Here is a 26,008-nt window from a genome sequence, read left to right on the forward strand (position 1 = left end):
ATATTTATATTTATAAAGAGCAGCAGCAGGGCTGGCAGCAGTGACTCTTGACATCTCCTCAGGTTATATATTTGAGCCATATACATACATATCTAGATAGATATCTTGATAGATAATATATATTATAGAATCCCAGAATATGCTGAGTTGGAAGGGACCCACAAGGATCATCGAGTTCAACCCTCAGCCCTGCACAGGCCCATCCCCAAGAGTCACACCCTGTGCCCCAGAGCATCATCCAAACCCTCCTGGAGCTCTGGCAGCCTTGGGGCTGTGCCCACTGCCCTGGGGAGCCTGATCAGTGCCCACCACCCACTGGGGGAAGAGCCTTTCCCTGAGATCCAACCTGACCCTGCCCTGGCACAGCTCCAGCCATTCCCTGGGTGCTGTCCCTGCCCTGGCACAGCTCCAGCCATTCCCTGGGTGCTCTCCCTGCCCTGGCACAGCTCCAGCCATTCCCTGGGTGCTGTCCCTGCCCTGGCACAGCTCCAGCCATTCCCTGGGTGCTGTCCCTGGTCCCCACAGAGCAGACCTCAGTGCCTGCCCCTCCTCTGCCCCTGCCAAGGAAGTTGTCCCTGCACTGAGGTCTCCCCTCAGTCTCCTCTTCTCCAGCTGAACACACCAAGTGCCCTCAGCCACTCCTCCTACAGCTTCCCTTCAAGACCTTGCACCTGCATTCCTGGAAAGGGATTTTCACAGGCCCCTCTCTCTGCTGGGCAGGTGCAGTCTTGGTGGATGTGCCACAGTGCCCGGTGGGACCCTCAGCTCAGGTTACAGCACTCTGTGCTTTGGTGTGTCCCCAAAATGCTCCTCTGTGTGGTTGAAGGCAGTTTGTCAGGGCCACTCATGTAGTGCCACCTCATGGGCTTCCCAGAAATATCAGCAAATAACACGATATGGGACATTCTTCCCCACTCATTATCCATTTGCTCAATGTTCTCAGGGAATAGGAGTTGTAATTATTCAATTACATTAAAGAAATCCCTGATTGTCTTTAAACACTGAGCCATTAATCAAATGTATGCCCCAGCCTGTGTGCTTGGAATTGTGAACTAGTGCACAGTCCATCTTTGCCTGGATGTGGCTGGCAGAGTCTGACCTAATTTGTCTGTTTTTTTTTTCTGTAAACACACATCAAGGCTTTTAGAGCAGAGTCCAGCCAGGAAAGGTCAAGGTTTTCTCCTTGAAAAGAAATGGAATATAAAGACTGTGGAGATCAAACTGTCCAGCTTTACTGGGTTCAGAGTTTTCTGATGATGTTACTACAGGTAAACTCACCAAAAGTGTGTTCTGGACCATCTTTTCATGCTTAGATGCTTGAAATGATGTGACTAGATAAATATATAACCTAAAACTGAAAACCAGTGATGTGAAGTAGTTGATTCCAGCCCCAGGAAATCCTGTGCCTGGTTTCTAAGCATTGTTCCTCTGTTCCCTGGGATTTTTGGGGCTTCACATCAGACAATGCACCTGCAAGTTGAGACTTTATTATTTTCATTGCCAAAGGGCAAGAAAAAGTGATGAGGGTTTTTCTGTATGGAAACCTTTTAGGGGTTTATGATGATGTGTGTTTTCCCTGTTAGAAAATGAGTCTGTATATGATGACAAAGACAGAAAGCCTGTCTGAGGATAGAAAAAGAAAGTGTTTTCAGGGCAGGAGATCCCACCCCAGGGGCTTGGTCTCCTGGAGATCAGGGTGCTGAGTTGACCCAGGTACAGACTCAGGATGTGTACTGAGGAAAGGAAGATTTCCTGCCCTAGAGTTGATGGGTTTGTGTTGAAAGCTTTCCTGATGTCCTGATTTACCTCTGGCTCAGCAGCCACTCAGGCCCTCCCCTGTGGGGTGGGGAAGGGTAGAAGTGAGAAAACTTGTGGGTTGGGATAAAGATGGTTCAGGTAAAGCAAAATCTGGGTGCCCAAGTGAAGCAAAATAAGGAATTCATTCTCCACCCCCCATGGGCAGGGATGCTCAGTGATAACAATTCCATAGAATCACAGAATCAGGGGGTGCTGGGGGTTAGAAGGGACCTTAAAGCCCATCTCACTGCACCCCCTGCCATGGGCAGGGACACCTTCCACCAGTCCAGGCTGCTCCAAGCCCTGTCCAGCCTGGCTGGATCTCAGCAGAATTTCAGTGCAATTCCAAAGCCCAACCCCATCCCACCTGCTGTGAAGAAAATTAAGAGTATCCCCTCCCAAACCAGCAGGTCTGAACAAATCCAAATTGCTCCCAAACCAGCAGGTCTGAACAAATCCAAATTGCTCTGTGCACTGGAGACTGAAGCAGGTGACTTGATGCAGAACCAGAGGAAGGCTCCTCATCACTGATGGAGGGTTTAACTCCTCATGGCTGGACCTCAGCTGCTCAGTTTGCTGGAAAACATGTCCTGACAAATCCTGCAGGGAGATGCCATGTCCTGTTTCTGGGCCTTGGAATTGAATACCTATTTTTAACCAGGCAGCACTTTTTGTTGGGGCCAGTTACCAGCGTGAGTGGAGACTTGTCTTTCTGAAATGTGTCAGAGCAGTTACTGCAGTGGGAGCAGAGTGGCCAGTTCTGAACCTCTGAGCATCTTGTGTTTCATCCAAACAGGCAGCAGCTCCCCTTGGTGATGGGCTCAGGCCTCTGAGCTCTGCCATGAGTGGCAGTGCTGTGTCTCTGAGTCCAAATCCCATCCCAGCACTGGCATCATGGAAGATTTCCCTCAGCTTGGTGCCATTTGCACTCTGTGTCCAAGTGCTGTCCTTGGAGATGCCTCGAGAATGGAAAGGCACAAGTGGCACAGGCTGCAGGGGCTCCCTGGCATGTCCTTCATGCCTGGCTGGAACAGAGAGGAGTGGAGGTGGCAGAGAGGCTGAACTCCCCACAGGTTCACCCTCCAGTGCTGCTTCTGTGTTTGGATTTACATGGTGATGTTGCTGCAAACCAGCCCTCAGGGCACCAGGCCTGATTGGCATCACCTTATACAGATTTTGATGCTGAGTTTATGATGCCCAACCCCACTGCAGGGAAGCACAAGCTGTCACCTCCTGGGCTGCTCCCAGCACCTCACACAGACACTCAAGGATCCCAGTCCACCATGGAAGGGGTGCTGGGGTTTGGGTGCAGTGGCTGGAGATGCTCATGGTGGTGCTGGTGTTCTCCAGTCTCACCGGGCCTGTGACCCCTCAGCTGTTCCATCACATCATGAAAGGAGAGCAAGCTGCTCTGTGGGCACAGAGGAGAGAGCTGCCAGCTCCTGGCAGCACCAGCCATACCCATTATCTGAATTTTAATCAGGTGGGTGAGCTCTGGAGCTGAGCTGTGCTGCCCAGTCCCCAGCTGTGTCCTCCTCTGCTGCTCTTCTACCTCTGGCTGGTCAAAAGACCCCTCTGAAGGCCCCCAGATCCGAAATTCTCCATTGAGTGCTGGGTGTATAGAATCATAGAATGGATTGGGTTGGAAAAGACCCCCGAGATCATCAAGTCCAACCCTTGGTCCAACTCCAGTCCCTTTACCAGATCATGGCACTCAGTGCCACGGCCAAGCTGAGCTGAAAAACCTCCAGGGATGGGGAATCCACCCCCTGTCTGGGCAGCCCATTCCAATCCCTGAGCACTCTCTCTGCAAAGAATTTCTTTCTGCTCTCCAACTTCAATTTCCCCTGGCAGAGCTTGAGCCCATCGTGCCCCCTTGTCCTATTGCTGAGTGCCTGGGAGAAGAGACCAACCCCCACCTGGCCAGAACTTCCCTTCAGGCAGTTCCAGACAGTGCTGAGGTCACCTCTGAGCCTCCTCTTCTCCAGGCTGAACACCCCCAGCTCCCTCAGCCTCTCCCCACAGCACTTGTGCTCCAGTCCCTTCTCCAGCCTCGTTGCTCTTCTCTGGCCCCGCTCCAGCCCCTCCATCTCTTGCCTCAACTGAGGGGCCCAGAACTGAACACAACACTCAAGGTGTGGCCTCCCCAAGGCAGAGTCCAGGGGAAGGGTCACTGCCCTGGGCCTGCTGGCCACACTAGTTTGGATCCAGGCCAGGATCCCATTGGCCTTCTTGGCCACCTGGGCACACTGGTGGCTCCTGTTGAGCTTCCTGTCCCTCAGTCCCCCCAGGTCCCTCTGCCTGGCCGCTCTCCAGCCACTCTGTGCCCAGCCTGGAGCGCTGCAGGGGTTGGGGTGGCCAAAGGGCAGGACCTGCACTTGGCCTTGGTGAACTCCATCCCACTGCAATCAGCCCATCTCTCCAGTCTCTCCAGATCCCTCTGCAGAGCCCTCCTGCCCTCCAGCAGGTCGACACTCCCTCCCAACTTGGTGCCATCAGCAAATTTTCAGCTGATGGACTCAATCCCCTCATCTAAATCATCAATAAAGATGTTAAACAGGACTGGACCCAACAGGGTAGGGATGTTTTTCCTCTGTTGACTCCTGTCTATGAGAAAAGGAAGGGAGGCTCCCAGAGATGCTCCAGGCTAAGCCCAAGGAAATGAGCTGTTCATAAGCTTTGCTTTGAACCAAAGCCAGAGGCTTAAAAGCTGTAAAACACATGAAGAGATGTCAGTCCTTTGAGATGTGTAGACCTTGAGAAGTCTGTGCAGAACTGTTGGCTAAGAAGGAATTTGTACAACTTGTCCTTCACCACTTCTGTGGGTTTGAGACTTCAAACAAGTGATTCCTTTACAGGCTGAGTTTTTCTGCATTAACCCTCTGCTTTGGAGGAGAGCAGACTTTGGGGCTGCATCATAAGTCTTTACCACACTGGAGTGCAGCTTTCATTGAACATACATATTTCCTTAGGGTGCCTTTGAACAAGACTTGAGGAGCTGAGGAGGAGGGTCTGGTGCAGCTTTCTGTAGGTTTCTTGGAAGCTTCACTTCAGAGGAAATCTCCCAGTTGCAGTGAGCATTTTTCCCATCTGTGATGGCAGCCCCTTTCTGTGCTGTCAGAGAGGAGCAGGATCAGTCTGTAACACAGGATGTTCTGTACAAAACATGGGGTAAGACACCTGGTCTGTAGTCATGAGGTCTGCATGGACATGTGGGGTCTGGCTGGGGCTGGGCCAGTGAAAATGAGTTAAAAACCACCTTGACAATGCCAGAATATGAATGGCTAAGATCCCCCAGTTGCTCATGATCTGGAGAATGGAATGATTGAAGCAAGACACACAATCACCAACCTGTGGCAAGGCATGAGGCAAAGAAGCCACAGACTGGGAGTGAAGCAAGATGGAAAATCAGGTAGCCCCAAATCCCAGGAATCCAGTCCATGCCATCTCTCAAGTCTTGTGTGAGTGGATTTCAACACTCCCCTGGTTCCCTGCCTGAGTCCAGGCTCAGAGTTCCCACCAGGAGCTGCTGCTGGGGCAGGTTCCTCCTCCTGGTCACCACCATCCCACACACATCATTAGTGACTTATTTTGCTGCCTACTCTTTGTCTTAGTGGTCATTCTGTGAAGATGATGCAGTGTCTTAATGCCCTGAAATTAGGAAATAATCCACAGCTGGTTTGGGCAGGGCATTTCCAACCAGAGGTGACCAGATCAACCCAGTTACCAGCAGATTTAGAGCTGGTGGGCAGCTTGGCTTCCAAACCAGACAAACTCTGAGGGCCAGGTCACCAGGAGCAGGAGTGTGAGGGGTTTATTGAGGCTTCAGTGGCACTGAAAGAGGGGACATCTCAGGCTCCCAGCTCTGAGGAGAGGAAAGTGAATGCTTGTTCTCTTCTTCTGTGGCTTTATCAAAAAGAACTGGAGAAATGAGATACTTCAGATTAATGGTCTACAGGAAAAGACAGAGACTGGAAAATGCTTTTAATGAAAAATGTTTCTTGGTGTTTTTCTTTTCTAGTTCAAATGTCACTTCTGTAATTCCTGGATTATTCTAATCTTCCATGCTTAGGATAGAGCTTTTATTCTTCATTTAGTAGCCTGATAGAGAGGCTTAGCACCAGTTTCCAGAGCACTGGGGGGCTGTGTGCATATATCTGGGGAAGATGAGATTCCTGCTCAGCACAGGGCATGATGCTGGGAAGAACCCCAAGAGCAAGGGCTTGGGAAGCCTCAGTGTGTGCAGGATGTGTGTGGATGCTCAGGGCTTGCTCTCCTCTCTTGCAGATGATGGCCCCATCCGAACCTGGTTCCCCAAGGAGAACCTCTTCAGTTTTCACACTGCTACTACAACTATGCAAGCGTAAGTGCAGGTCCTGCTGTGCCTTTGGGGCTGTGGCAGAGCCCAGAGCTGCTCCAGGCTGTGCCTGAGCCTCCTGCTGGGGGCTTGGCATCGTGGGGCAGGGCTGACACAGAGAGAAACTTGGCTCTTAGTGATTTTTTCCACTGATTGGTTCTTTCCTGATTTGGTTTTACCTTCTTTAACTCCTTGGGCTGCTCAGTTCTCTCTGCTCCCCTTGTTTTGTCCGTGGCTGCCATGCAGGGGGAGGGTCTCATGGGAGCTGAGACCTTCTTGCTTCTCCTCCACCCCCTTCCCCAAGGGCAGGTGTTTCAGTTTTAGCCCAGCCCTCTTTCCAAGCCCAAACTGCCTTCCCCCCTTCCTTCCTAAACTCTTCCCAGCAAAGAAAAAAAACTGAAAAGAAAGCAAGAACTCGAAAGAAACTGAGTCAAATCAGAATATACATATATTTTTTAACATTTACAACTAGTTATGCAATTTGTACACACTATCAGAGGCCCCGGGTGGGGAAAAGGGAAGAGGGAAGGGGAGACGGTAACAAGGAGGGACAAAACAAACACAAACCAGACAAAAACAATCAAAAACTTTAAAGAAGAAAGGAAACTGGCAAAACTACAATTTCACTAAACAACTCCAAGAGAAAAGTAGTTTTCTCTCTCTCTTTCTCTCTCTCTGGGACTCTGGTGAGGGACCAACACCTGGGTTCCTTCTACTCCCCCCAGGCCTCTCTGGAAGAAGGAAAAAACTAACTTCTTATCTCTCTCTATCATAGAATCATAGAATCATAGAATGGATTGGGTTGGAAAAGACCTCCAAGATCATCGAGTCCAACCCTTGGTCCAACTCTAGTCCCTTTACCAGATCATGGCACTCAGTGCCACGGCCAATCTGTGTTTAAAAACCTCCAGGGATGGGGAATCCACCCCCTCTCTGGGCAGCCCATTCCAATCCCTGAGCACTCTCTCTGCAAAGAATTTCTTTCTGCTCTCCAACTTCAATTTCCCCTGGCAGAGCTTGAGCCCATCGTGCCCCCTTGTCCTATTGCTGAGTGCCTGGGAGAAGAGACCAACCCCCAGCTGGCCAGAACTTCCCTTCAGGCAGTTCCAGACAGTGCTGAGGTCACCTCTGAGCCTCCTCTTCTCCAGGCTGAACACCCCCAGCTCCCTCAGCCTCTCCCCACAGCACTTGTGCTCCAGTCCCTTCTCCAGCCTCGTTGCTCTTCTCTTCTCACTTGGGTTGGAACTGACCTCTGAGATCACCAAGTCCAACCCTTGATCCAACCCTACTGTGATCACCAGCCCAGGGCACTCTGTGCCCTGGGCTGGTGATCACAGTGAGGTTGGATCAAGACATGTTGGATTCTCTGTCCCTGGAGGTGTTTAAGAGGACACTCAGTGCCACATCCAGTCCCTTCTCCAGCCTCGTTGCTCTTCTCTGGCCCCGCTCCAGCCCCTCAATATCCTTTCTGACCTGAGGGGCCCAGAACTGAACACAACACTCAAGGTGTGGCCTCCCCAAGGCAGAGTCCAGGGGAAGGGTCACTGCCCTGGCCCTGCTGGCCATGCTAGTTTGGATCCAGGCCAGGATCCCCTCGGCCTTCTTGGCCACCTGGGCACACTGTTGGCTCCTGTTGAGCTTCCTGTCCCTCAGTCCCCCCAGGTCCCTCTGCCTGGCTGCTCTCCAGCCACTCTGTGCCCAGCCTGGAGCGCTGCAGGGGTTGGGGTGGCCAAAGGGCAGGACCCGGCACTATCTTGCCTTGTTATGTGGAAGGCACATGTGGAATACTTACATGATGCCCATTTCCTTAGTTACAGCTGGTTTCTGAGGAAGCTTGGATCAAACCTATCCCAGCAGGTTATTCCAGGCTTGCCCTGCACCCCTCATTCCAGGGACATCCCTTTCCATGGGATAAGGTGCAGCCCTGCAGCTCTGCACTGGTCTGGCCATTTGAAGGTGTCAGTAAAACCCCTGCAAAGTAAGAAGGGGTGTGAGTTGGGAGGAGCCTTTCCCTCCATCTCCAGCAGGATTTGGTGCCCCTGGTTGCTGTGCATTGGGAGCAGACAGTTCTCAAAGGGCTGAAGAGGGGAAGGGATCCTCATGTCCAGGTTGTGCCCAGCCTGGTAGATGGTGTTGCCTTCCTGGTTTCAAGTATTTCCTGACTGACTGGAAAGCCAAGACAAGCAGTGAGGAGCAGGAGACACTGCTCTGCCTTCCAGGGCCTTCTCCAGCCTTGTTCCCTTTTTCCTGTGCACTTCTTCCAATGTCTGGGACACCCTCAGCTCTCCTGCTCTCTCTGTTTTCTTCTTGTCTAATCTGGTGTCCTTTTTGTGATGTTTCCCTGACATTTCTTCTTTCCCTCAAACTCTTCCCTTCCCAAATCCTGAGAAGAGGCTGATTGTTGATCTTGGGATAACCCAGACCTGGAAGGATTGATGCAGGGAGGGCTGGATCCAGCACTGAGGAGCAGAGTAGCTGCATTCCCCAGAAGAACCACTTTAAAAACGTTGGCTGATAACAGTCAGTATGATGTGACCCACAAACCATGCACAAAACCAGCACATTGCCTTGGGGCACATCCTTTGCTCTCTGGGTTTGTCTTTGCTGCACAGATTTGTTGCAGGATGATGCCCATGGCAGAGCTTACAAGGCTTGAAGGCCAGAGTGAGGTTGGTTTGGGGAATGGTGCCCTAAGGAAACCCTTGAGGAGCAGAACTGCCTTGGTTGATGTTTCTGCAGGTTCTGTGCTGCCTCTGGAAAATGCACAGAACCATCTCCAGAGGGTCAGGGCACCTCCCTAAGCTGTTGGGGTGGCTCCAGGAGCCTGTGGTGGTGCACCTGGTGGGCCACATCCAGCTCTTGCACACCTGCATGTTCCCTGAGTCTCCATGGAGCTTCCTTTGCATCCAAGCCCCAGGTCAGCACTGCCCCAGGGAGGATTGAGCTTGGTCAAGTAGGAGCCTCACCACTGAGAAATGTTTAATTGAAAAAGCAATTTCCCTCCACGTAACAAGAAGTATTTCTTCTGGAGTGAGAATTCCCTCAGAATCCTAGCTGAGGATCAGCACTAATGAACTCCTCTTCTCTTTCTTTCTCCCTGCATCTCCTGGAATCTCTAGCATCTCGTAAGTATAATCTTCATTTCTTTATTTCTTTGTCTATTGGTGTCCTGGATAAAGTCATTGTTCCTCTCCTCTCCTGTCCATCATGCTTGTGCTTTCCCTGTGCCAGGGGCTCAGCTGGCAGGAGGGCAGATGGCTACACCTGCCAGCCCACATGGATCCCACCACAACCATCCTCAGCCTCGGGGTGCAGACCCAGTTGCTGGCACAGTTCTGTCCCTGTCAGTGCTGCTGTGCAGAGGGTGTGTCTGCAGCTCCCAGGTCCAGTCTCTGTGGCAGGGATGGGGCTGCTCAGGCCTGGTCCTGGGGCCATGCTCTGCTCCTCTGTACTGGTTTAAAGGGAAACCTGCAGGAGAAATGAACCCAACACAAAAGAGATCATAAGTCAGAGTCACAATTTAATAACATTATTACAATCAATGCAATGGCACAAAGAGAAATTGGGTTTAACCCCCAAGCCCAGCAGTGTAACCCACCCCCTGGGGCACAAACACAGGGGGGTTTGGTGGCCCTTGTGCTGAGCCCCATGTGGTTCCCCCCAGTGCAAAGGCAAAGGAAGGGACAAAGCTGTTGGTGCAGATGATGGCACAGTCTGGTGGAGAGTGGGGGGCTCCTCCTGGCCAGGGTCTGCTCCTCCTCTGGATCCCAGGAGTGGTTCCCCAAGTCCCCAAAGCCCCAGATTGTCTCCCCTGAGGTTTGGGTGGGAGCCCCCAGTGCCTCCCCCAGTGCAGGGAGTTCCACAGTGGGGGATGTGACTGTGGGAGTCAGGGGGGATTTTGGAATGGTTGGTGGCCCCTGAGCAGAGCTGAGCCCTCAGGTGGGTGTGGAGGTGCCAAGGAGTCCCTGCAGGGGAGTTGTCCCAGCTCCTCTGCCAGGCTTCTTTCCCAGCCAGCTCCCAGCCTGAGGGCTCAGCTGTGCCCTGGGCAGCTGCTGCCAATGGGCCCTTGGGAACAGTTGCTGGGCAATGGCCCAGAGGGTTTAGAATGCCCAGCTTTGGTCACACCCACACAGGGAGAAACTGGGCCCACCTGCTCACCTGGGACATCCATCTTCTTAAACAACACTGTGAAGTTTCTTATAACAGTCCAATTATAATATACATGATCTGTGCCTTAGGCAAAAAAAAGAGATATTTGAAAAATTAAAGATGCAATTTCCCCAGCCTTCTCCCAAATACTTAGAATTTCCTGTAATTATGGACTGGTTTGGGTTTGAATGCACCTTAAATAATATCTAGTTCAAAGCTCTCTGCCATGGGCAGGAATTTGGCTGAATACTTTCATGTGCTGTTGCTGTATCTGCAAATCCACCTCAAAAATCTGAGACTAAGGCAAAATCAACATCTCTAGTGACAAGAAGGGAAGAAAAAGGAGATGGGGACTAATCCTTGTGCATGTGTTCCAGCAGGGCCTGGGTTCCCTCTGCAGGTCCCTTCCCCACAGTGGGAGGCAGAGCTGGGTTGTGTTTTAAGCTGTGCCAAGGCTGGTGTATTTTGGCAGCCTGCTAAAAAGGAGAACACAGCACTTGTGTCACTGCTTAAAAACTGCCACGAGGACTTCAGCACTCCTCAAAACCAAGTGGGAGAAGCACAGCAGGTTTTCTCAGCTGGGAAGTTGCCAGGCAGCCTTTTTATTTTTTATTTTTTTTAGCAGCTCAAGGGCAGTGTGGGGTTTTTTAAAACAAGAGTGAAGAGAAATAAAAATCAATACTGAAGGCAGTCTAAAAAAATAGACAGTGTATCTTCAAAAAGAGAGTCACTAGAGTGGTGCCATCCCTGCCTCTCCTGTGCCATCCCTGTGCTGGGTGCCAGGACATCCCTGCCTCTCCTGTGCCATCCCTGTACGGGGTGCCAGGACATCCCTGCCCCTCCTGTGCCATCCCTGTCCTGGGTGCCAGGACATCCCTGCCCCTCCTGTGGCCAGGACATCCCTGTGCTGGGTGCCAGGACATCCCTGCCCCTCCTGTGCCATCCCTGTGCTGGGTGCCAGGACATCCCTGCCCCTCCTGTGGCCAGGACTTCCCTGCCCCTCCTGTGGCCAGGACATCCCTGTGCTGGGTGCCAGGACATCCCTGCCCCTCCTGTGCCATCCCTGTGCTGGGTGCCAGGACATCTCTGCACCTCCTGTGCCCACTGAAAGGCCAGCCAGGGCTGCCCAGCAGGAGCCCACCTGTGTTTATCGTGTCCCAAAGAGGAGGTGGCACAGCAGTGATGGCACTTTGGCCGTGCCATACAAGCAGAGCCTTGGCAGCTGCAGGGATTGCTGGCAGTGCTCAGCTCCCTTCTCCAGGGGTGAGGAAGACCCTGGAGGGATCCCTGGGATGGAGACCCTGGAGAGATCCCTGGGATGGAGACCCTGGAGGGATCCCTGGGATGAAGACCCTGGAGGGATCCCTGGGATGGAGACCCTGGAGGGCTCCCTGGGATGGAGACCCTGGAGGGATGCCTGGGATGGAGACCCTGGAGGGATCCCTGGGATGGAGACCCTGGAGAGACCCCTGGGATGGAGACCCTGGAGGGATGCCTGGGATGAAGACCCTGGAGGGCTCCCTGGGATGAAGACCCTGGAGAGACCCCTGGGATGAAGACCCTGAATGCCCACAGGATGCCCACATTAAGCATCAATCTCAGGCTTGCACTTCCTTTCTAAAGTGCTGTTTTTTCTAGAGGAGAAGAGGAGGAGCAAAAGGCCTTTGAGTATTTAGTGTGGTGGTTGACCTTGAGCAGCTGGATTCTCCCTGGAGCTGCTCTCAGTGGAATTTAGGAGACAGGATTTAGGTCTCATGGGAGAGCCCAAGCTGTGCAGGCAGCTGGGAGCAGAATTCTTCTGTGGCCTCAGACCTCAGGGTCTGCAGAGTCTGTGGAAAGGACAGCTGAGCATTTAACAGAAAAGTAGATTTTACCCAAAATCCCAAAGGATGTAACAGAGGCCTTGGCAGTTGATATTTGTGCTCAGTGCCTTGTTTGATCTTGGGCTCACAGCAGACAACAAAGATTTTAATTCTGATGAGTTATATCATAGAATCATAGAATGGATTGGGTTGGAAAAGACCTCTGAGATGATCAAGTCCAACCCTTGGTCCAACTCCAGTCCCTTTACCAGATCATGGCACTCAGTGCCACGGCCAAGCTCAGCTGAAAAACCTCCAGGGATGGGGAATCCACCCCCTCTCTGGGCAGCCCATTCCAATCCCTGAGCACTCTCTCTGCAAAGAATTCCTTTCTGCTCTCCAACTTCAATTTCCCCTGGCAGAGCTTGAGCCCATCGTGCCCCCTTGTCCTATTGCTGAGTGCCTGGGAGAAGAGACCAACCCCCACCTGGCCAGAACTTCTCTTCAGGCAGTTCCAGACAGTGCTGAGGTCACCTCTGAGCCTCCTCTTCTCCAGGCTGAACACCCCCAGCTCCCTCAGCCTCTCCCCACAGCACTTGTGCTCCAGTCCCTTCCCTATGTGTAAGACTTTTGTGTGTGTGTTTAAAGACCAGCCCTGGTTCTTTTCAAGTGTTGTATTTATTTGGATTTGACTGTAATGCACAGTAGGGCAGACCCCACTGTCAGTCCTGGGGCACCCCAGAAGGCTTTGTATGTACATGGAGCCAGCCCAGCCTGTTTGTGGACGTGTCTAAAGGGGCAGTTTTCTGATCCACAGCAGGGAATCTTCATGCACTCAATTACAACTGTAATAAATCCTTGGAAAACATTAATAGCCCAAGTGCAGATGGAAATTGGGCATGGAATGGGTGTTGCTCCCAGCTGCCAGTTTTCCTTCTTGAGCTGCTGAATTTGGATCCTGAGGATAAGAAGAGCTGCAGGGGCCAAGTGGGGAAGGACAGAAGGTGAGGTTGGGTTAAGTGCTGTCCCATGAGGGCTGGAGCTCTGTGGATCTCCCTGTCCAGGAGCAGATGGACTCAGGTTTCTGTGAGCACCTTCACCTTGGTGCTGGAAGTGTCTCCTAGTCCAGTGCTAAAGCACCTGCATGGTTGGAACATGTCCTTACTCATCCCACTAACCTGTGTGTGAGCCAGAACAACCTGTCACCGACCCCTGTCCCCAGCTGTGGCCCCTGTGGTGTCTGTGCTGTGTGGTGGGGGGCACAGGGGAGCCCAGGAAGGCTCCCTGCCTGCCTGGGGCTGCACTGCAGGGTGAAGCCACCCTGCCCAGGCAGAGTTCATGGAGAGGTGACACTTCTCTTGGTAGTCCACATGCTGCTCCTCACTCTGTCTCTTCTGTGTCCTGTTTGGTTCCTGTCCTGTTCCTGCCCTGGTGAGTGATGAGAAACTAAGGGAAACGAGTCCCTTGCTCTCCAGGGGCTGGACAGAGAGTCCCTTTGCTGTGGCCTCTCAGGGGTGGCCAGGACACTCTGCTTTCCACAGACCTGACTCTGGGGTGTAGCTGCTCCCCAGGGCTTCCCCTCCATGGGCCTTTCCCTGGATCTGTGTGCTCTGCAGCCCCTCTGGCCCTGCCTGTGAGTCCTTGAGCAGCTGGTTTCTCCCTGGAGCTGCTCTCAGTGGAATTTAGGAGACAGGATTTAGGTCTCATGGGAGAGCCCAAGCTGTGCAGGCAGCTGGGAGCAGAATTCTGTGGCTTCAGACCTCAGGGTCTGCAGAGTCTCCTCTGTGGAAAGGACAGCTGAGCATTTAACAGAAAAGTAGATTTTACTCCAAAATGCAAAATCCCAGCACGTGGTGGGGTGGCATCTGCAGCAGAGGGCAGGTCCCTGGGCACAGCCAGCATCCCTCAGTGCTGCTGCCCAAGGAGGGAGCACCCACCTCAGTTCTTCCCCAGCTCCTTGCCCTGGAGAGCAGCAGGGGCTGTGTGGTTGCCACCAGCAGGGGTGGGATTGTTCAGCAGCTGCCGTGTTTGGGAATGAGCAGAGCCATGAGCTTGGTGTGTGCAGAGCCTGGCAGGGCAGAGCCTGGCAGGGCAGAGCCTGGCAGGGCAGAGCCTGGGCACCCCACACCCCTGCTGAAGGAGCACAGAGGGGAGCAGGTACTGCTCTGTACCAGGAAAAGAGAGAACATTCCCAGCATGGGCAAGGTGTGCCTTAATCATAGGAAAGGGAAAGCAGGGGGTGCCATGCAGGACCCCTTACCCATCCCAGGGAGCCCAGAACAGTCACATCCTCAGCAAACATGACCATGCCCAGCACTGGGTCAGTGAGGGCTGGAGAGACCTGACTTCCAGCTTTTGAAAGCCCAGAAGGAAACACACCATCAGCCCCATTTTATTTTTTTCCCTCCCATTCTCTGCAGCCCACCTGGGCCCAGGTGTTGCTCTGGATTCCCTTTCTCAAAGGTTGTGTTTGGCTTTTTTTGCAGGAATTTTCGGAAGCACCTGCGCATGGTGGGGAGCCGAAGGGTTAAAGCACAAAGTAAGTGAGCAGCTGGGAGCCTGGCTGGGAGGGGCTGGGCTGTGTGCTGGTGGCACTGGGGACCTCTGTCACCTGCAGGTGTGGGTGGACAGGACCTGGCATCGGGCCACAGAGAGCATTTGACCTGCTGGTGCCATTTATCCTACAAAAAAGACCAGGTTGCTGCAAGTCTCCAGGACATGTGGATGTCTCCAGGCAGCCTGAAAGGTGTTTCCAAGGAGCCTCTGGAACAAGGAGTGGAAGGACAGCTGCAGCATCTTTGCCCTTTCTGTGGGCTGTGGTGGTCACTGATGTGGAGCCCTGTGAGGAGAACCCAGGCTGGGAGTTCAGCACTGCCTGGCCTCCCTCTGCAGCTGGGACCTGCTGTGGCTGCTGGCATGGGCAGTGCTCCATGTGCCAGGCGTTCTGGGGCTGTCCTCTCCTCCCCTGCCCCACTGCCACCTCCACAGCAGGACCTGGGGGAAGTTGCCTGGTAGGAGCTGAGAGGATGATGGAAGGGAGATCAGCTCAGTTGGTTAAAACTCGGCTGTAATAATGCCAAGGTCATGGGTTCAGTCCCCTGTGTGGGCCATTGACTTGAGAGTTGGACTCGATGATCCTTGTGGGTCCTCTCCAACTCAGAATAGTCTGTGATTCCGTGAAAGTCTGTGAGATAGAAGAGGAACAGGGAGAAGACTGGAACAAGGGGGAAATAAGGGAGTGCTGGGCCTCACTGGAGAAGAAATCCCCTCTTAGGCCTGGGAAATGGCAGTTCCCTTTCCCTGCAGAAGGCAACACTCCTTCATAACTTGGTTGGGGCAGCTCCCTTTTGGCTGTGAAAGGGGCTGAGAGTGGCTGTGGAAGGGGCTGAGAGTGGCTGTGGAAGGGGCTGAGAGTGGTGTAACCTGCTTCCCAGAGCTGAGGATTGCTCCAGCATGGAAAACAACTTGTTCTTCCCACCCCCTGGCCAGGCACCATGTGCACACTGCCCACAGCAGAGCATTGCTGAGATCAATTTGCATTCTTTCCTTTCTCCCGTGCCGTGGGAAGTGATCAACAAAGAGCTTTGCCCTTTGCAGAGTGGTTATTGGCATCTGAGTGAGCACAGCCTGACGTGGCCAGGGCTCCCCTCCCCCGGGGCTGTCGGGAGGCTCAGGCATGTCTCTGCCTCGGGTCACGTTTTCAAAGCTTTCTTCCTGTGCACAATGTGTAAATGCCTGGTTTTGAATGCAAACTGAGGATGGAGATCACCCGAAGAACTGAAGATGTGATTTGTCTCCCTGGACACCCACCCTGGACACGCTGCAGGAGGGGGCAGGTTGCTCTTGTGGCACAGACCTGCAGTGAATTCCTGGGCTCCTGTTACTCCAGACCCTGCTGCAGACTCCCTGCCTGCCACCAGAAATGGGCATTAGTGGCTTCAAGTGGCTGTTAATCTCGGCATAATGGCTCTCACACGGGTTTGCCAAGTCAGACGTGGTGGTTGGCGGTGCCCAGGAATGTGCCTGTGGTGCTGCCAGCTGGGCCAAGCTCCCTGGATTCTGCTTGGGAAATGCCAGTGCAAACAATACAAGACTCCTTGGGAAAAAAACCCAAACCACAGGTAGTGGCAGGCAAGCAAAGGCTGAAGGATTTCCTCTTTCACAACAAAAGTTAGAAAGGATGAGCTTTCCAGAGACATTCCTGTGCTGCTGTTTGGTCCAGAATAAATAGAACATGAAAGGAGAGCTGACTGGGGAACTGCTGCCTTCTTCTGGTCAGACAGGTCCTTAACTGGGCAGGGCATCTTCCTCCGTGTGCTTTTAAGGAGAGACCATCACGTGTCGTCCTTTTTCTGTGTTACCCACCCTGTCCTGAGAGCCCCCTGTTTGCTGTGTGGAAAGGACTCACGTTTGGCAAGTGGAAGGAGCAGCCCAGGGGAGTCTGTGCTGTGTGGCCTTGGTGGCAGCCTGCTGGCTGTTTGTTTGGTGGCAGCAGCAGAGGTGCTGTGGGATGTGTTAATGCCGTGCTCTGGTTCTGTCCTAGCCTTTGCCGAACGGCGTGAGAGGAGCTTCAGCAGGTCCTGGAGTGACCCGACTCCCATCAAAGCTGATTCCTTCCATGACTCTCGAGAAAGTGAGTTCTGAGTCCTCTGGGCTTCCTCCAGTGGAGGTGCTGACTGGAGTCCCTCGGGGGTAACTCCTCTGTGCCCTTCTGTCCTGTCTGTGATCCTTTGAGTTTCCTGAGATGGGAGCACGCAGCGCTCCAGGTGTCTGTACCTGTTCATCTGTGTGTGCCTCCAGTCATTGTAGAGCACAGCCCATCCAACCTCAGGTTATTAAGCAGATGCCAAAGGATGCCCAGTGGTACAGCTCTCTCTGTTCCCATCATCCCTGATTTGCTTGGGACCAAAACAACCTACCTGGAAGCTCACTAGTCCAAGCCTACCTTCACCATAGTGGGACTGACTTGGCTTCCCATGCAGGAGCCCCTTCTGAGCTCTTCCCTAGGCTGGAATAGCTCAAGAATACAAGTGAAGTGCTCTCTGAGATGGAGCTTTGATTTTCTAGCCTTGCTGCCTGCACAGGTCATAGCTTGGTAGGTGATGATCTTCATTTGGGCTGCCAGGAATTCCTCTGGGAATCCCCAGCAGTGCTGCCACATTCTGCTGGTGGGGACTGAGATGCTGTGGTGTTAATTGACAGGAGCATCTTCCCACTGTATTCTTCTAGAGGGAGTGGCTGTTTTACACAGATTTTACTGGGAGCCTGTGGACAGGAACTTGGTGGATATGAGTTTGCCTGTGTTGAAATGGATTTCACTAGTGAATGACCTGACCTGCCAGGCAGGCATGAGCTCTGGCCCTGCCAGCTGTGCCAGGTGCAGGGGAAGGTGTGTGGAAGGCAGGGCAGGTTCAAAACATGCCCTGGTTGCTGCTGGGCACTCTGCTCCCTCCCTGCCCCCTCAGCTGAGCAGATGCCAGTGGAAGAGCCGTGGGTCAGGCAGGCTCCAGGCACTCGGACATCCCCAGAGGCATCTCGGTTCTCTTTCCTCAGCCCAGGAGCCATCTCTATTTTTAACCTTTAATGGTCAATTATATTCCTTCCAGATGTTTTTTCCCCCAGGAGGCATGGAAGGCCAACAGGTAAGGTCCATTTGGGGAGCAAATTCAAGTCTACTGTTGCAACATGCCTGTGTTTGCTGCAGCTGTCGAGAGTCCTCTGCCAGGAGCACTGACCAGCAAGGCAGATGTTCTTTATAATCCCTCAAAATATGTAGTCAGAGCAGTAATTACTACAAGGAGACCAGCTTTGAAGTCTTTGGACTTTGCTTATCAGCTTGGCAGTGCTGAAGTGTAGAGGGTCTGTCTGTGTTCTGTCTCCTGTCTCCTTCTCCACTTCTGGAATGACAGGGTGGCTGTTGTGGGAGCTGAGCTCGGGGATGTGAGCGTGGTGAAGGTCTGGGCTGTGTGTGGAGCTCTCTGTGTGCTGCATTCGTTCCATGTCTGTCTGTGTGGAGGCACCAGCCCCAAAGTGTGGTGTCTGTCTCTCTGGGGAAGGCAGGAGGGCACCAGTCTGGTGGCTTGGGGCACTCCTCAAGGAAACTGCCAGGCCTGGAGAGGGGAAAGCTGTTGTGCCCTTGTAATGCCCGCTGTGTTCTGGCAGGCCATGACCTTCAGGATTCCTGTGGCACTCTGGATGGGGACTTCGACTTGAACTGGGAGGCAGAAAAGGAACTTGAAGCCATGGCATGTGATGGAGAAGACTTTATCCCACCAAAAATCATGGTGAGTGTTTCCAGCTCAGCTGCCTGTGTCTGCTCAGGCTCTGTCTGTTCTTTCAGAGCTGCTGAGTTCAGAATCCTCATGGGAAGAGGCAGATCTGTTGTATAGACACCACCTCAGGTGTGTGTGAGGGGCACTCAGAGAGCAGCCAGGACATGACAAGGTGTTCAGATCTCTTATTGCTGGGGATAATGAAAGGAAGGTCCAGATCAGGGCAGGACTGACACCAACACTCAGTCAAGTCAGCCTGAGACTTGTTAACCCTGAAAATAAAGACCTGAGTCCCTGGTTCCACCAGTCCCTACCTACTGTTTTACCTGCCTGATTTACTTTGGAGCTGCATGTTATCCCTTGGGATACTTCCTGCTGATGCCAGGCCTCTCCCTGTGCTCCCTGCTCTGCCCTGGGGCTTGGCACACAAGACCAGGCTCTGACACATCCCTTCTTTGGCCACATGCACAAAGCAAAGTGGGGTCCCAGCTTGCAGACTGTTCTCAGTGCAACACTGCTGGTTCAGCACAGCAGTGCTGGCTTTGAATGGGTCTTTTGGGCATCTGGGAAGAGCAAAGGACATGGAGACAGCCTGTGTGTGTTCCCAGACTCACCCTAAAAGCAGCCTCAGGGCAGAGTGTCCAGGTGAGACCAGACAGCAGGATTTTTTTGTCACCCTGGGCTCTGTGTGTGATGGTTGTCCATCCCTGGAGATACACAGAGACCATGTTGTGCTGCTTCAGGGGTGTCCCATTGACTCCCATGTGGCTGAAGCAGAGATGTGCTGCCTGCTGGCATGGGGGGCTTGGACACCAGCCCAGCTGTGACCCAGGCTGAAGTGCCCAGCCCAGCATCACCACTGCCTGCTCTGAGCCCACAGGGGGGAGTGGAGGTGCCTGGAATCACAGCACAAACTGCCCTTGTTCCCATAGCCCTCTGCCTTCTACTGACCCATCCAGGGCCATCTCCTTGGGCTCTGGTGCTGCTGGAGCAGCTGAGGCTTCAGCCAGACTTCCCAGGCACCTTCCTGCTGCCTGTGGCCCTGTGCCTGCTGCCCTTGGCTGGCCCCTGTGCCTGCTGCAGTGCCCACCAGCAGCCAGGTGCCATGTGAACACTCCCTGCACTCCCCACAGCCACAGGGAGGCTGCACAGGAGGGATCCTTGCTGGATCCAGCCATTCCTGCTGACACATCACACTCCCTACAGCCACAGGGAGGCTGCACAGGAGGGATCCTTGCTGGATCCAGCCATTCCTGCTGACACATCACACTCCCCACAGCCACAGGGAGGCTGCACAGGAGGGATCCTTGCTGGATCCAGCCAGTCCTGATGACACATCACACTCCCTACAGCCACCAGGGAGGGATCCTTGCTGGATACAGCCATTCCTGCTGACACAACAGTCTCTCCTTCCCAAACTGTTCTCTCTCAAGCAGTGCTGTGTGCTCACATGTTGGGAGTGAAGGAGGCTGAGGTGTGGGGGTACCTGGCAGGCCCTGTGGTGGACCAAAGTCTGGAAGTCCTTCCACAGGGATGCAGAGAGGCTGGACGAGCTGCCAGCTCGAGTGACACCTGAGAACTGCAGAACAGGGCCCTGTTAGCATGTTTTGTGTGCTTCTGTCCACACTGTACTGCCTTCTCATGCTGCTGCACCTTCTTCTTCCTCTTCCAGCTCATTTCTTCCAAGGTGCCCAAAGCAGAGTATGTCCCCACCATCATCCGCAGGGACGACCCCTCCATCATCCCCATCCTCTATGTGAGTACAGCACTCTGCTGGGGCTGGGAACAGGCTTCATGTGACAGCTTTTTCATTCCCTTGCTGTTGTGGCCACTCCAAAACACTGATGGGGCTTGGAAAAGCTGTCAGGAAAGGGTTGGGGGTGTGCTGAGCTCGGCTTTTGGGGGGCTCAGGTCTAGGGGGAAGGAGAAGGTGGAGTGGAAATGGCACGTGTGGGTTCTTGGGCTCTTGAGGCCCAGCCAAACTGCCTGGGAGGATCATCAAGGGAAGGCAGGGCAGGCTGGGGCACAGGCAGAGCTGTGCATTGCCAGGCTTAGGGCTCCTCCTGGTGCTCATCCTTGGCATGAGCAGGACCCGGGGCTCGGCAGTGGAACACAAGCCCCACGTGCTGGGCTGCATCTCTGCCACTCATTAATTCAACTAACTACATTCCCTGGGAGTCTGGCCTGAAACAGCAGCAACGAGGGCTGGGTCTCTTTTTCCAAATCACTTTATATTCACTGAATCTGAAAGGGCAGGCTGGGACTGAGAGCCCAGCCAGCCCAGTGTCCCTGGGCAGCAGGCAGTGCTGCTGGGGCTCAGCCTTGTTGCCCCCTGGCCTTGGAGGGCTGTGCAGTTGTCCTCAGTTGTCCTGGTGATCCTGCTGTGCCAGAGGCAGCAGTGCTGGGAGCCAGCTGGGACATGGGTGAAGCCTGAGACTGGCTGCAAAACATGGGCCAAGAGGCAAACAGGCATTGCTGATGCTGACTGCATCTGCTGCCAGGCTGCTTTGGAATCACAGACTCATAGAATGGATTGGGTTGGAAAAGCCCTCTGAGATCATCAAGTCCAACCCTTGATCCAACCCCACTGTGATCACCAGCCCAGGGCACTCCGTGCCCTGGGCTGGTGATCACAGTGGGGTTGGATCAAGATGTGGTGGATTCTCACTCAGTGCCACATCCAGAGATCACAGTAGGGTTGGATCAAGATGTGGATTCTCACTCAGTGCCACATCCACAGAATGGATTGGGTTGGAAAAGCCCTCCGAGATCATCGAGTCCAACCCTTGGTCCAACTCCAGTCCCTTTACCAGATCATGGCACTCAGTGCCACGGCCAAGCTCAGCTGAAAAACCTCCAGGGATGGGGAATCCACCCCCTCTCTGGGCAGCCCATTCCAATGCCTGAGCACTCTCTCTGCAAAGAAGTTTTTTCTGCTCTCCAATTTCCCCTGGCAGAGCTTGAACCCATAAAGAAAGAAAAATAAAACAAAAAAAGCCTCTTTTTTTTTAATCCACTGCCACGCTACTATAATGGATCTGTTCTATAGTTTAAGTTCCAGGTTGTCCAGTTAAGTTGTCTGCAGCTTCTTTATAAACAAGTTGACCTTTACCTATTTAGAGTTTCTTCTCAGAAACATTCATATGTTATACAGAATATACAGATTTGAAACAAGACACTTAAAAACACACACACCTATAGCTGCAACACTGGGATAGCTGCATTGTAGGGGGTTACCTTGTTCAGCCAGCTGTAGACTCTGTATGTACAATTAGTTTTTATAGTGTTATTTACAGAGCTACCTGTCTGAACCTTCATCTTCAGGCCTTTGGCTGGGTTTGGTCTTCATGGACTGTTGAGCCTTCAGCTTTGGGCTGAAATGTGATTTAGGGAAGTGATTACTGCTTTGTGCCTCCCAGCCTTCAGCTGCTGTAACTGTGCTCTTGAAGCCTCTGTTGGCCTGGGAATGGGGTTGTGTGCAGTATGAGAGCCCATAAAGCCTCCTGAGAGCTGGGGCAGTGACAGTGACTCTTTGTGTGTCTCTCTCTGCTTTCCAGGACCATGAACATGCCACCTTTGATGACATCCTTGGTACGTGAGTGTTACTTCCTTCCCTCCCCTCCTGCCCATTGCAAATGGAACCCATCAGTCTGCCAGTCCCTCTGCTGCCCTGTACCTCAGCTGCCACTCACAGGGGTGTTTGTGTCACCCCAGTGCCACCTGACAGTGTCACTGCTCTTGGATGCTCTGCTGTAATAAACCTCCACTTCTCTGCCCGTTTTCTATGCCAAGCTCCTGGTTTGAGGAAGGGAGACTGAGGCACAGGGCACCCTCTGGTGGGTGGCAGCATTACCAGGGGGTCTGGAGAGCTGGGGCTGTTCCAGTGCCATGGGCAGAGCAGTGCCTGGTGCTGCACCCTCCCTGCTCTGCCCTGGCACACACTGGGTGCCTCTTCCCACAGCATCTGTGGTGTGTGGGTGCTGAGCATCTCTCCCAGCTCAGCCTCCTGCCTTGAGGACTAAAGGGAAAAGAAATACAATTAATTTTTAAATCCTTCCATGGTTCATCTTTTCCAACACGTTTTTGGGTGGTTTTTTTCAGAGGAAATAGAGAAGAAACTTAACATTTATCGCAAAGGCTGCAAAATCTGGAAGATGCTGATATTTTGCCAGGTAGGTGAAAGCTGTTGAGTGTTTGGGTGTTCTGTTACAAATTTGTCTTTTTCTCCAGGGAAAATAGGACATAAAGGAAGCAATATTCCAAAGTCAGGTTCAGTGCACAGCTTCCACTTCCCATTTCCCAGGCACTGAGCAGTCTGGAGCTGCTGTGGCACAGGAAATCAGGGCTGATTCAGTGAGGCCAAGGCAAGGGCTGGGCTGACTCTCAGCTGCTCTCAGGAAAGCCCAGGCTAAACAACAGCAGCACAGACCTTGAGAGGGGATTCCAGAGACAGGAACAAGCATTTGCAGTGTCACAGTTACTGTTTCCATGACAGTGGGGCAGGTTGTGGGTCAGACTGGAGGCCAGTGGAGGCAGGAGGTTGATCAGGACACAGGCAGGAGCTGTGGCTGGGGCAGGGTCAGACCCTGCTGGCTCTGGGGTTTGCTGGGGATTTCCTCCCCAGTCTCCTGTTCCTCAGGGTGGTGGGTTTTAGGCTTCCCCAGCAGCTGTTCAGGGAGCCTTGATGTGAGAGGTGAGGAGGGAAACCTGCCTGGGACTGCAGCATGGCAGGTTTGCCACACACTGCCCTGGAGATGGTGGCTTTTAACTCTGTTTATGCTGCCCAAGTCAGTTCCCCTGCAGTGCCATCCCTTTCCTGTTCATCCCTCTGTGCTCAGCTTCTCCTCTGCCCCCAAGTGACAGGGGATGTCCCTTGTCCCCAAGTGACAGGGACTTTCTTATCTTCCCTATTACTCTCCAGCCACCCACAATGGTGATTTTTCATCTATTATTGTGCCTTTCTAGAGCCAGGTGGGCACAGAACAGTAAAAACTGGGGAATCATAGAATGGATTGGGTTGGAAAAGACCTCTGAGATGATCAAGTGCAACCCTTGGTCCAACTCCAGTCCCTTTACCAGATCATGGCACTCAGTGCCACGGCCAAGCTCAGCTGAAAAACCTCCAGGGATGGGGAATCCACCCCCTCTCTGGGCAGCCCATTCCAATGCCTGAGCACTCTCTCTGCAAAGAATTTCCTCCTGATCTCCAACTTCAATTTCCCCTGGCAGAGCTTGAGCCCATCGTGCCCCCTTGTCCTATTGCTGAGTGCCTGGGAGAAGAGACCAACCCCCACCTGGCCAGAACTTCCCTTCAGGCAGTTCCAGACAGTGCTGAGGTCACCTCTGAGCCTCCTCTTCTCCAGGCTGAACACCCCCAGCTCCCTCAGCCTCTCCCCACAGGGAGTCCAACCCCACACAGTGCCCATGTGTGGGTGTGCCCTGAGTGAGTGCCCACCGTGGAGGCTTCCCGGTGGGACTGCCCTGCTCCCTTGTGGCACCTCTGGGAATGGCTGGGTGGGACAGCAAATGCATCCAGGAGGTTTTTCCTCGGGATTCCCATCTCTGTGTGTCTCTCTTGCAGGGAGGTCCCGGGCACTTGTACTTGTTAAAGAACAAAGTGGCCACTTTTGCCAAAGTGGAGAAGGAGGAAGATCTGATCCTGTGAGTGCTGTGCTGTGGTCTGGGCTTGCATGGAGTTCCCCTGCTGGCTTTGCTCAGTGTTTGCAGCATGGCCAGGCAGGGAGCTGGGGTGGCCTGCCCAGGGTTTGAGGAGGCTGAGAAGGGGCTAATTGCACCTTACAGCTCATTAAGGAGGAGATGCCAAGGTGGCAGCTGAGCTTGCAGCCCTGGTCACCTGCAGATTTATGCTTCTGTCTGCTGGTTGGTGTCTCTCTGGACAAGAGACTATGAAAAGAAAAAAAACCCCACACTTATTTCCTCTCCTAGCAAAGGCTTTGCTGACCAGAATCCAGACCCTCAAGCCTCTGGTGCTCAGCAGTCCCTGCAGTAGCATTGCTAAGCAGGCAACTAATGGCAGAACTCCAGAGTGTTCCCCCCAGCTGTCTCAGGTCAGGGGGAATTGGGATTTGGCTCTGCAAAGCCTGCTCAAAGTCCAGCCCTTCCTGAGGAGGCTTTTCACTGACGTGCCAGCCTGTCAGCTGGGGCTGCTGAGCAGTTTTGCTTCTCCTTGCACAGCTGAGCTTTGCCTGTTTTGCTGCCTTGTGCTGGCTCAGACTTCCTTGGCTGACAGTGCTTGGCTGTGGGGGAGAGGATGTTACACCAACCTGTTCCCACACAGCTCTTTGCTGGCAATGAGTATTAAAACCAACATCTGCTCAGCAATCTCATGCTCTGGCACAAACAGTGGCTGTGAAGCCTTTCAGCACGTTTGCACATCCACGATTCTGAGCACATTCCAGGCAAAACTGCTCCCAGGCTGATCAATCAGGGATCTTCACAAAGCTGTGAACACACAGCTGAAAACTTGGAAGCTTGGCAGGGAACATCTCCCTGCAGCCTGGGTGGCCCTGGGGGGCTGTGCTGGGGAAAGCTGAGGGTGCCCAGGGTGGTGTTTCACACCCCACAAGGGGCCTGGTGACAGTCACAACACCTAAAGAGGCTCTGAGTGTGGTGTTTGTGACCCCTCAGGGTGCCTGGGGACAGTCACAGCACCTAAAGAGGGTCTGAGTTTGGTGTTTGTGACCCCACAATGTGCCTGGGGACAGTCACAACACCTAGAGAGGGTCTGAGTGTGGTGTTTGTGACCCCACAATGTGCCTGGGGACAGTCACAACACCTAAAGAACCTCTGAGTGTGGTGTTTGTGACCCCACAAGGTGCTTGGGGACAGTCACAGCACCTAAAGAGGCTCTGAGTTTGGTGTTTGTGACCCCACAAGGTGCCTGGTGACAGTCACAACACCTAAAGAGGCTCTGAGTGTGGTGTTTGTGACCCCACAAGGTGCCTGGGGACAGTCACAACACCTAAAGAGGGTCTGAGTTTGGTGTTTGTGACCCCACAAGGTGCCTGGGGACAGTCACAACACCTAAAGAACCTCTGAGTGTGGTGTTTGTGACCCCACAATGTGCCTGGGGACAGTCACAACCCCTAGAGAGGGTCTGAGTGTGGTGTTTGTGACCCCACAAGGTGCCTGGGGACAGTCACAACACCTAAAGAGCCTCTGAGGGTGGTGTTTGTGACCCCACAAGGGTCCTGGTGACAGTCACAACACCTAGAGAGGCTCTGAGTGTGGTGTTTGTGACCCCACAAGGTGCCTGGGGACAGTCACAACACCTGAAGAAGCTCAGTGTGGTGTTTGTGACCCCACAAGTTGCCTGGGGACAGTCACAACACCTAAAGAGGCTCTGAGGGTGGTGTTTGTGACCCCACAAGGGGACAGTCACAACACCTGAAGAAGCTCAGTGTGGTCAGGACCAAGCACAGTTTGATGTGGAGCAGCCTGGTTTGGTGTTGTCTCTCTTGCTGTGGAGAACAACAACCTCCTCAGGTGTTCCCTGCTGGTTTCCTGCCTTGGGTATGAACAGTGCACTGATAACACTCCTGATTTAAAAGGGCAGTTGTTGATGGAAAGGGGAGAGAAGAAACTGGAGAGTTGTTTAGAAAAACTGTCAC

The 26,008-nt window shown here is 53.2% G+C and overlaps 1 protein-coding gene across 1 annotated transcript in view; it reads left to right on the forward strand.

Moving 5' to 3' along the window:
• The window catches only part of NSMF (NMDA receptor synaptonuclear signaling and neuronal migration factor), a 58,567-nt gene that overhangs the window by 26,559 nt on the left and 6,000 nt on the right, over positions 1–26,008 (forward strand). The window contains exons 4-11 of the mRNA XM_071574376.1: positions 6,085–6,160; positions 14,592–14,644; positions 16,649–16,738; positions 18,268–18,389; positions 20,050–20,133; positions 21,935–21,968; positions 22,479–22,549; positions 23,959–24,038. Of these exons, the coding sequence (XP_071430477.1) occupies positions 6,085–6,160; positions 14,592–14,644; positions 16,649–16,738; positions 18,268–18,389; positions 20,050–20,133; positions 21,935–21,968; positions 22,479–22,549; positions 23,959–24,038 (610 nt within the window). The remainder of the gene's footprint in view (positions 1–6,084; positions 6,161–14,591; positions 14,645–16,648; positions 16,739–18,267; positions 18,390–20,049; positions 20,134–21,934; positions 21,969–22,478; positions 22,550–23,958; positions 24,039–26,008) is intronic.

Source organism: Pithys albifrons, chromosome 20 (genome assembly GCF_047495875.1).
Source record: "Pithys albifrons albifrons isolate INPA30051 chromosome 20, PitAlb_v1, whole genome shotgun sequence".
NCBI classification, from domain to species: domain Eukaryota; kingdom Metazoa; phylum Chordata; class Aves; order Passeriformes; family Thamnophilidae; genus Pithys; species Pithys albifrons.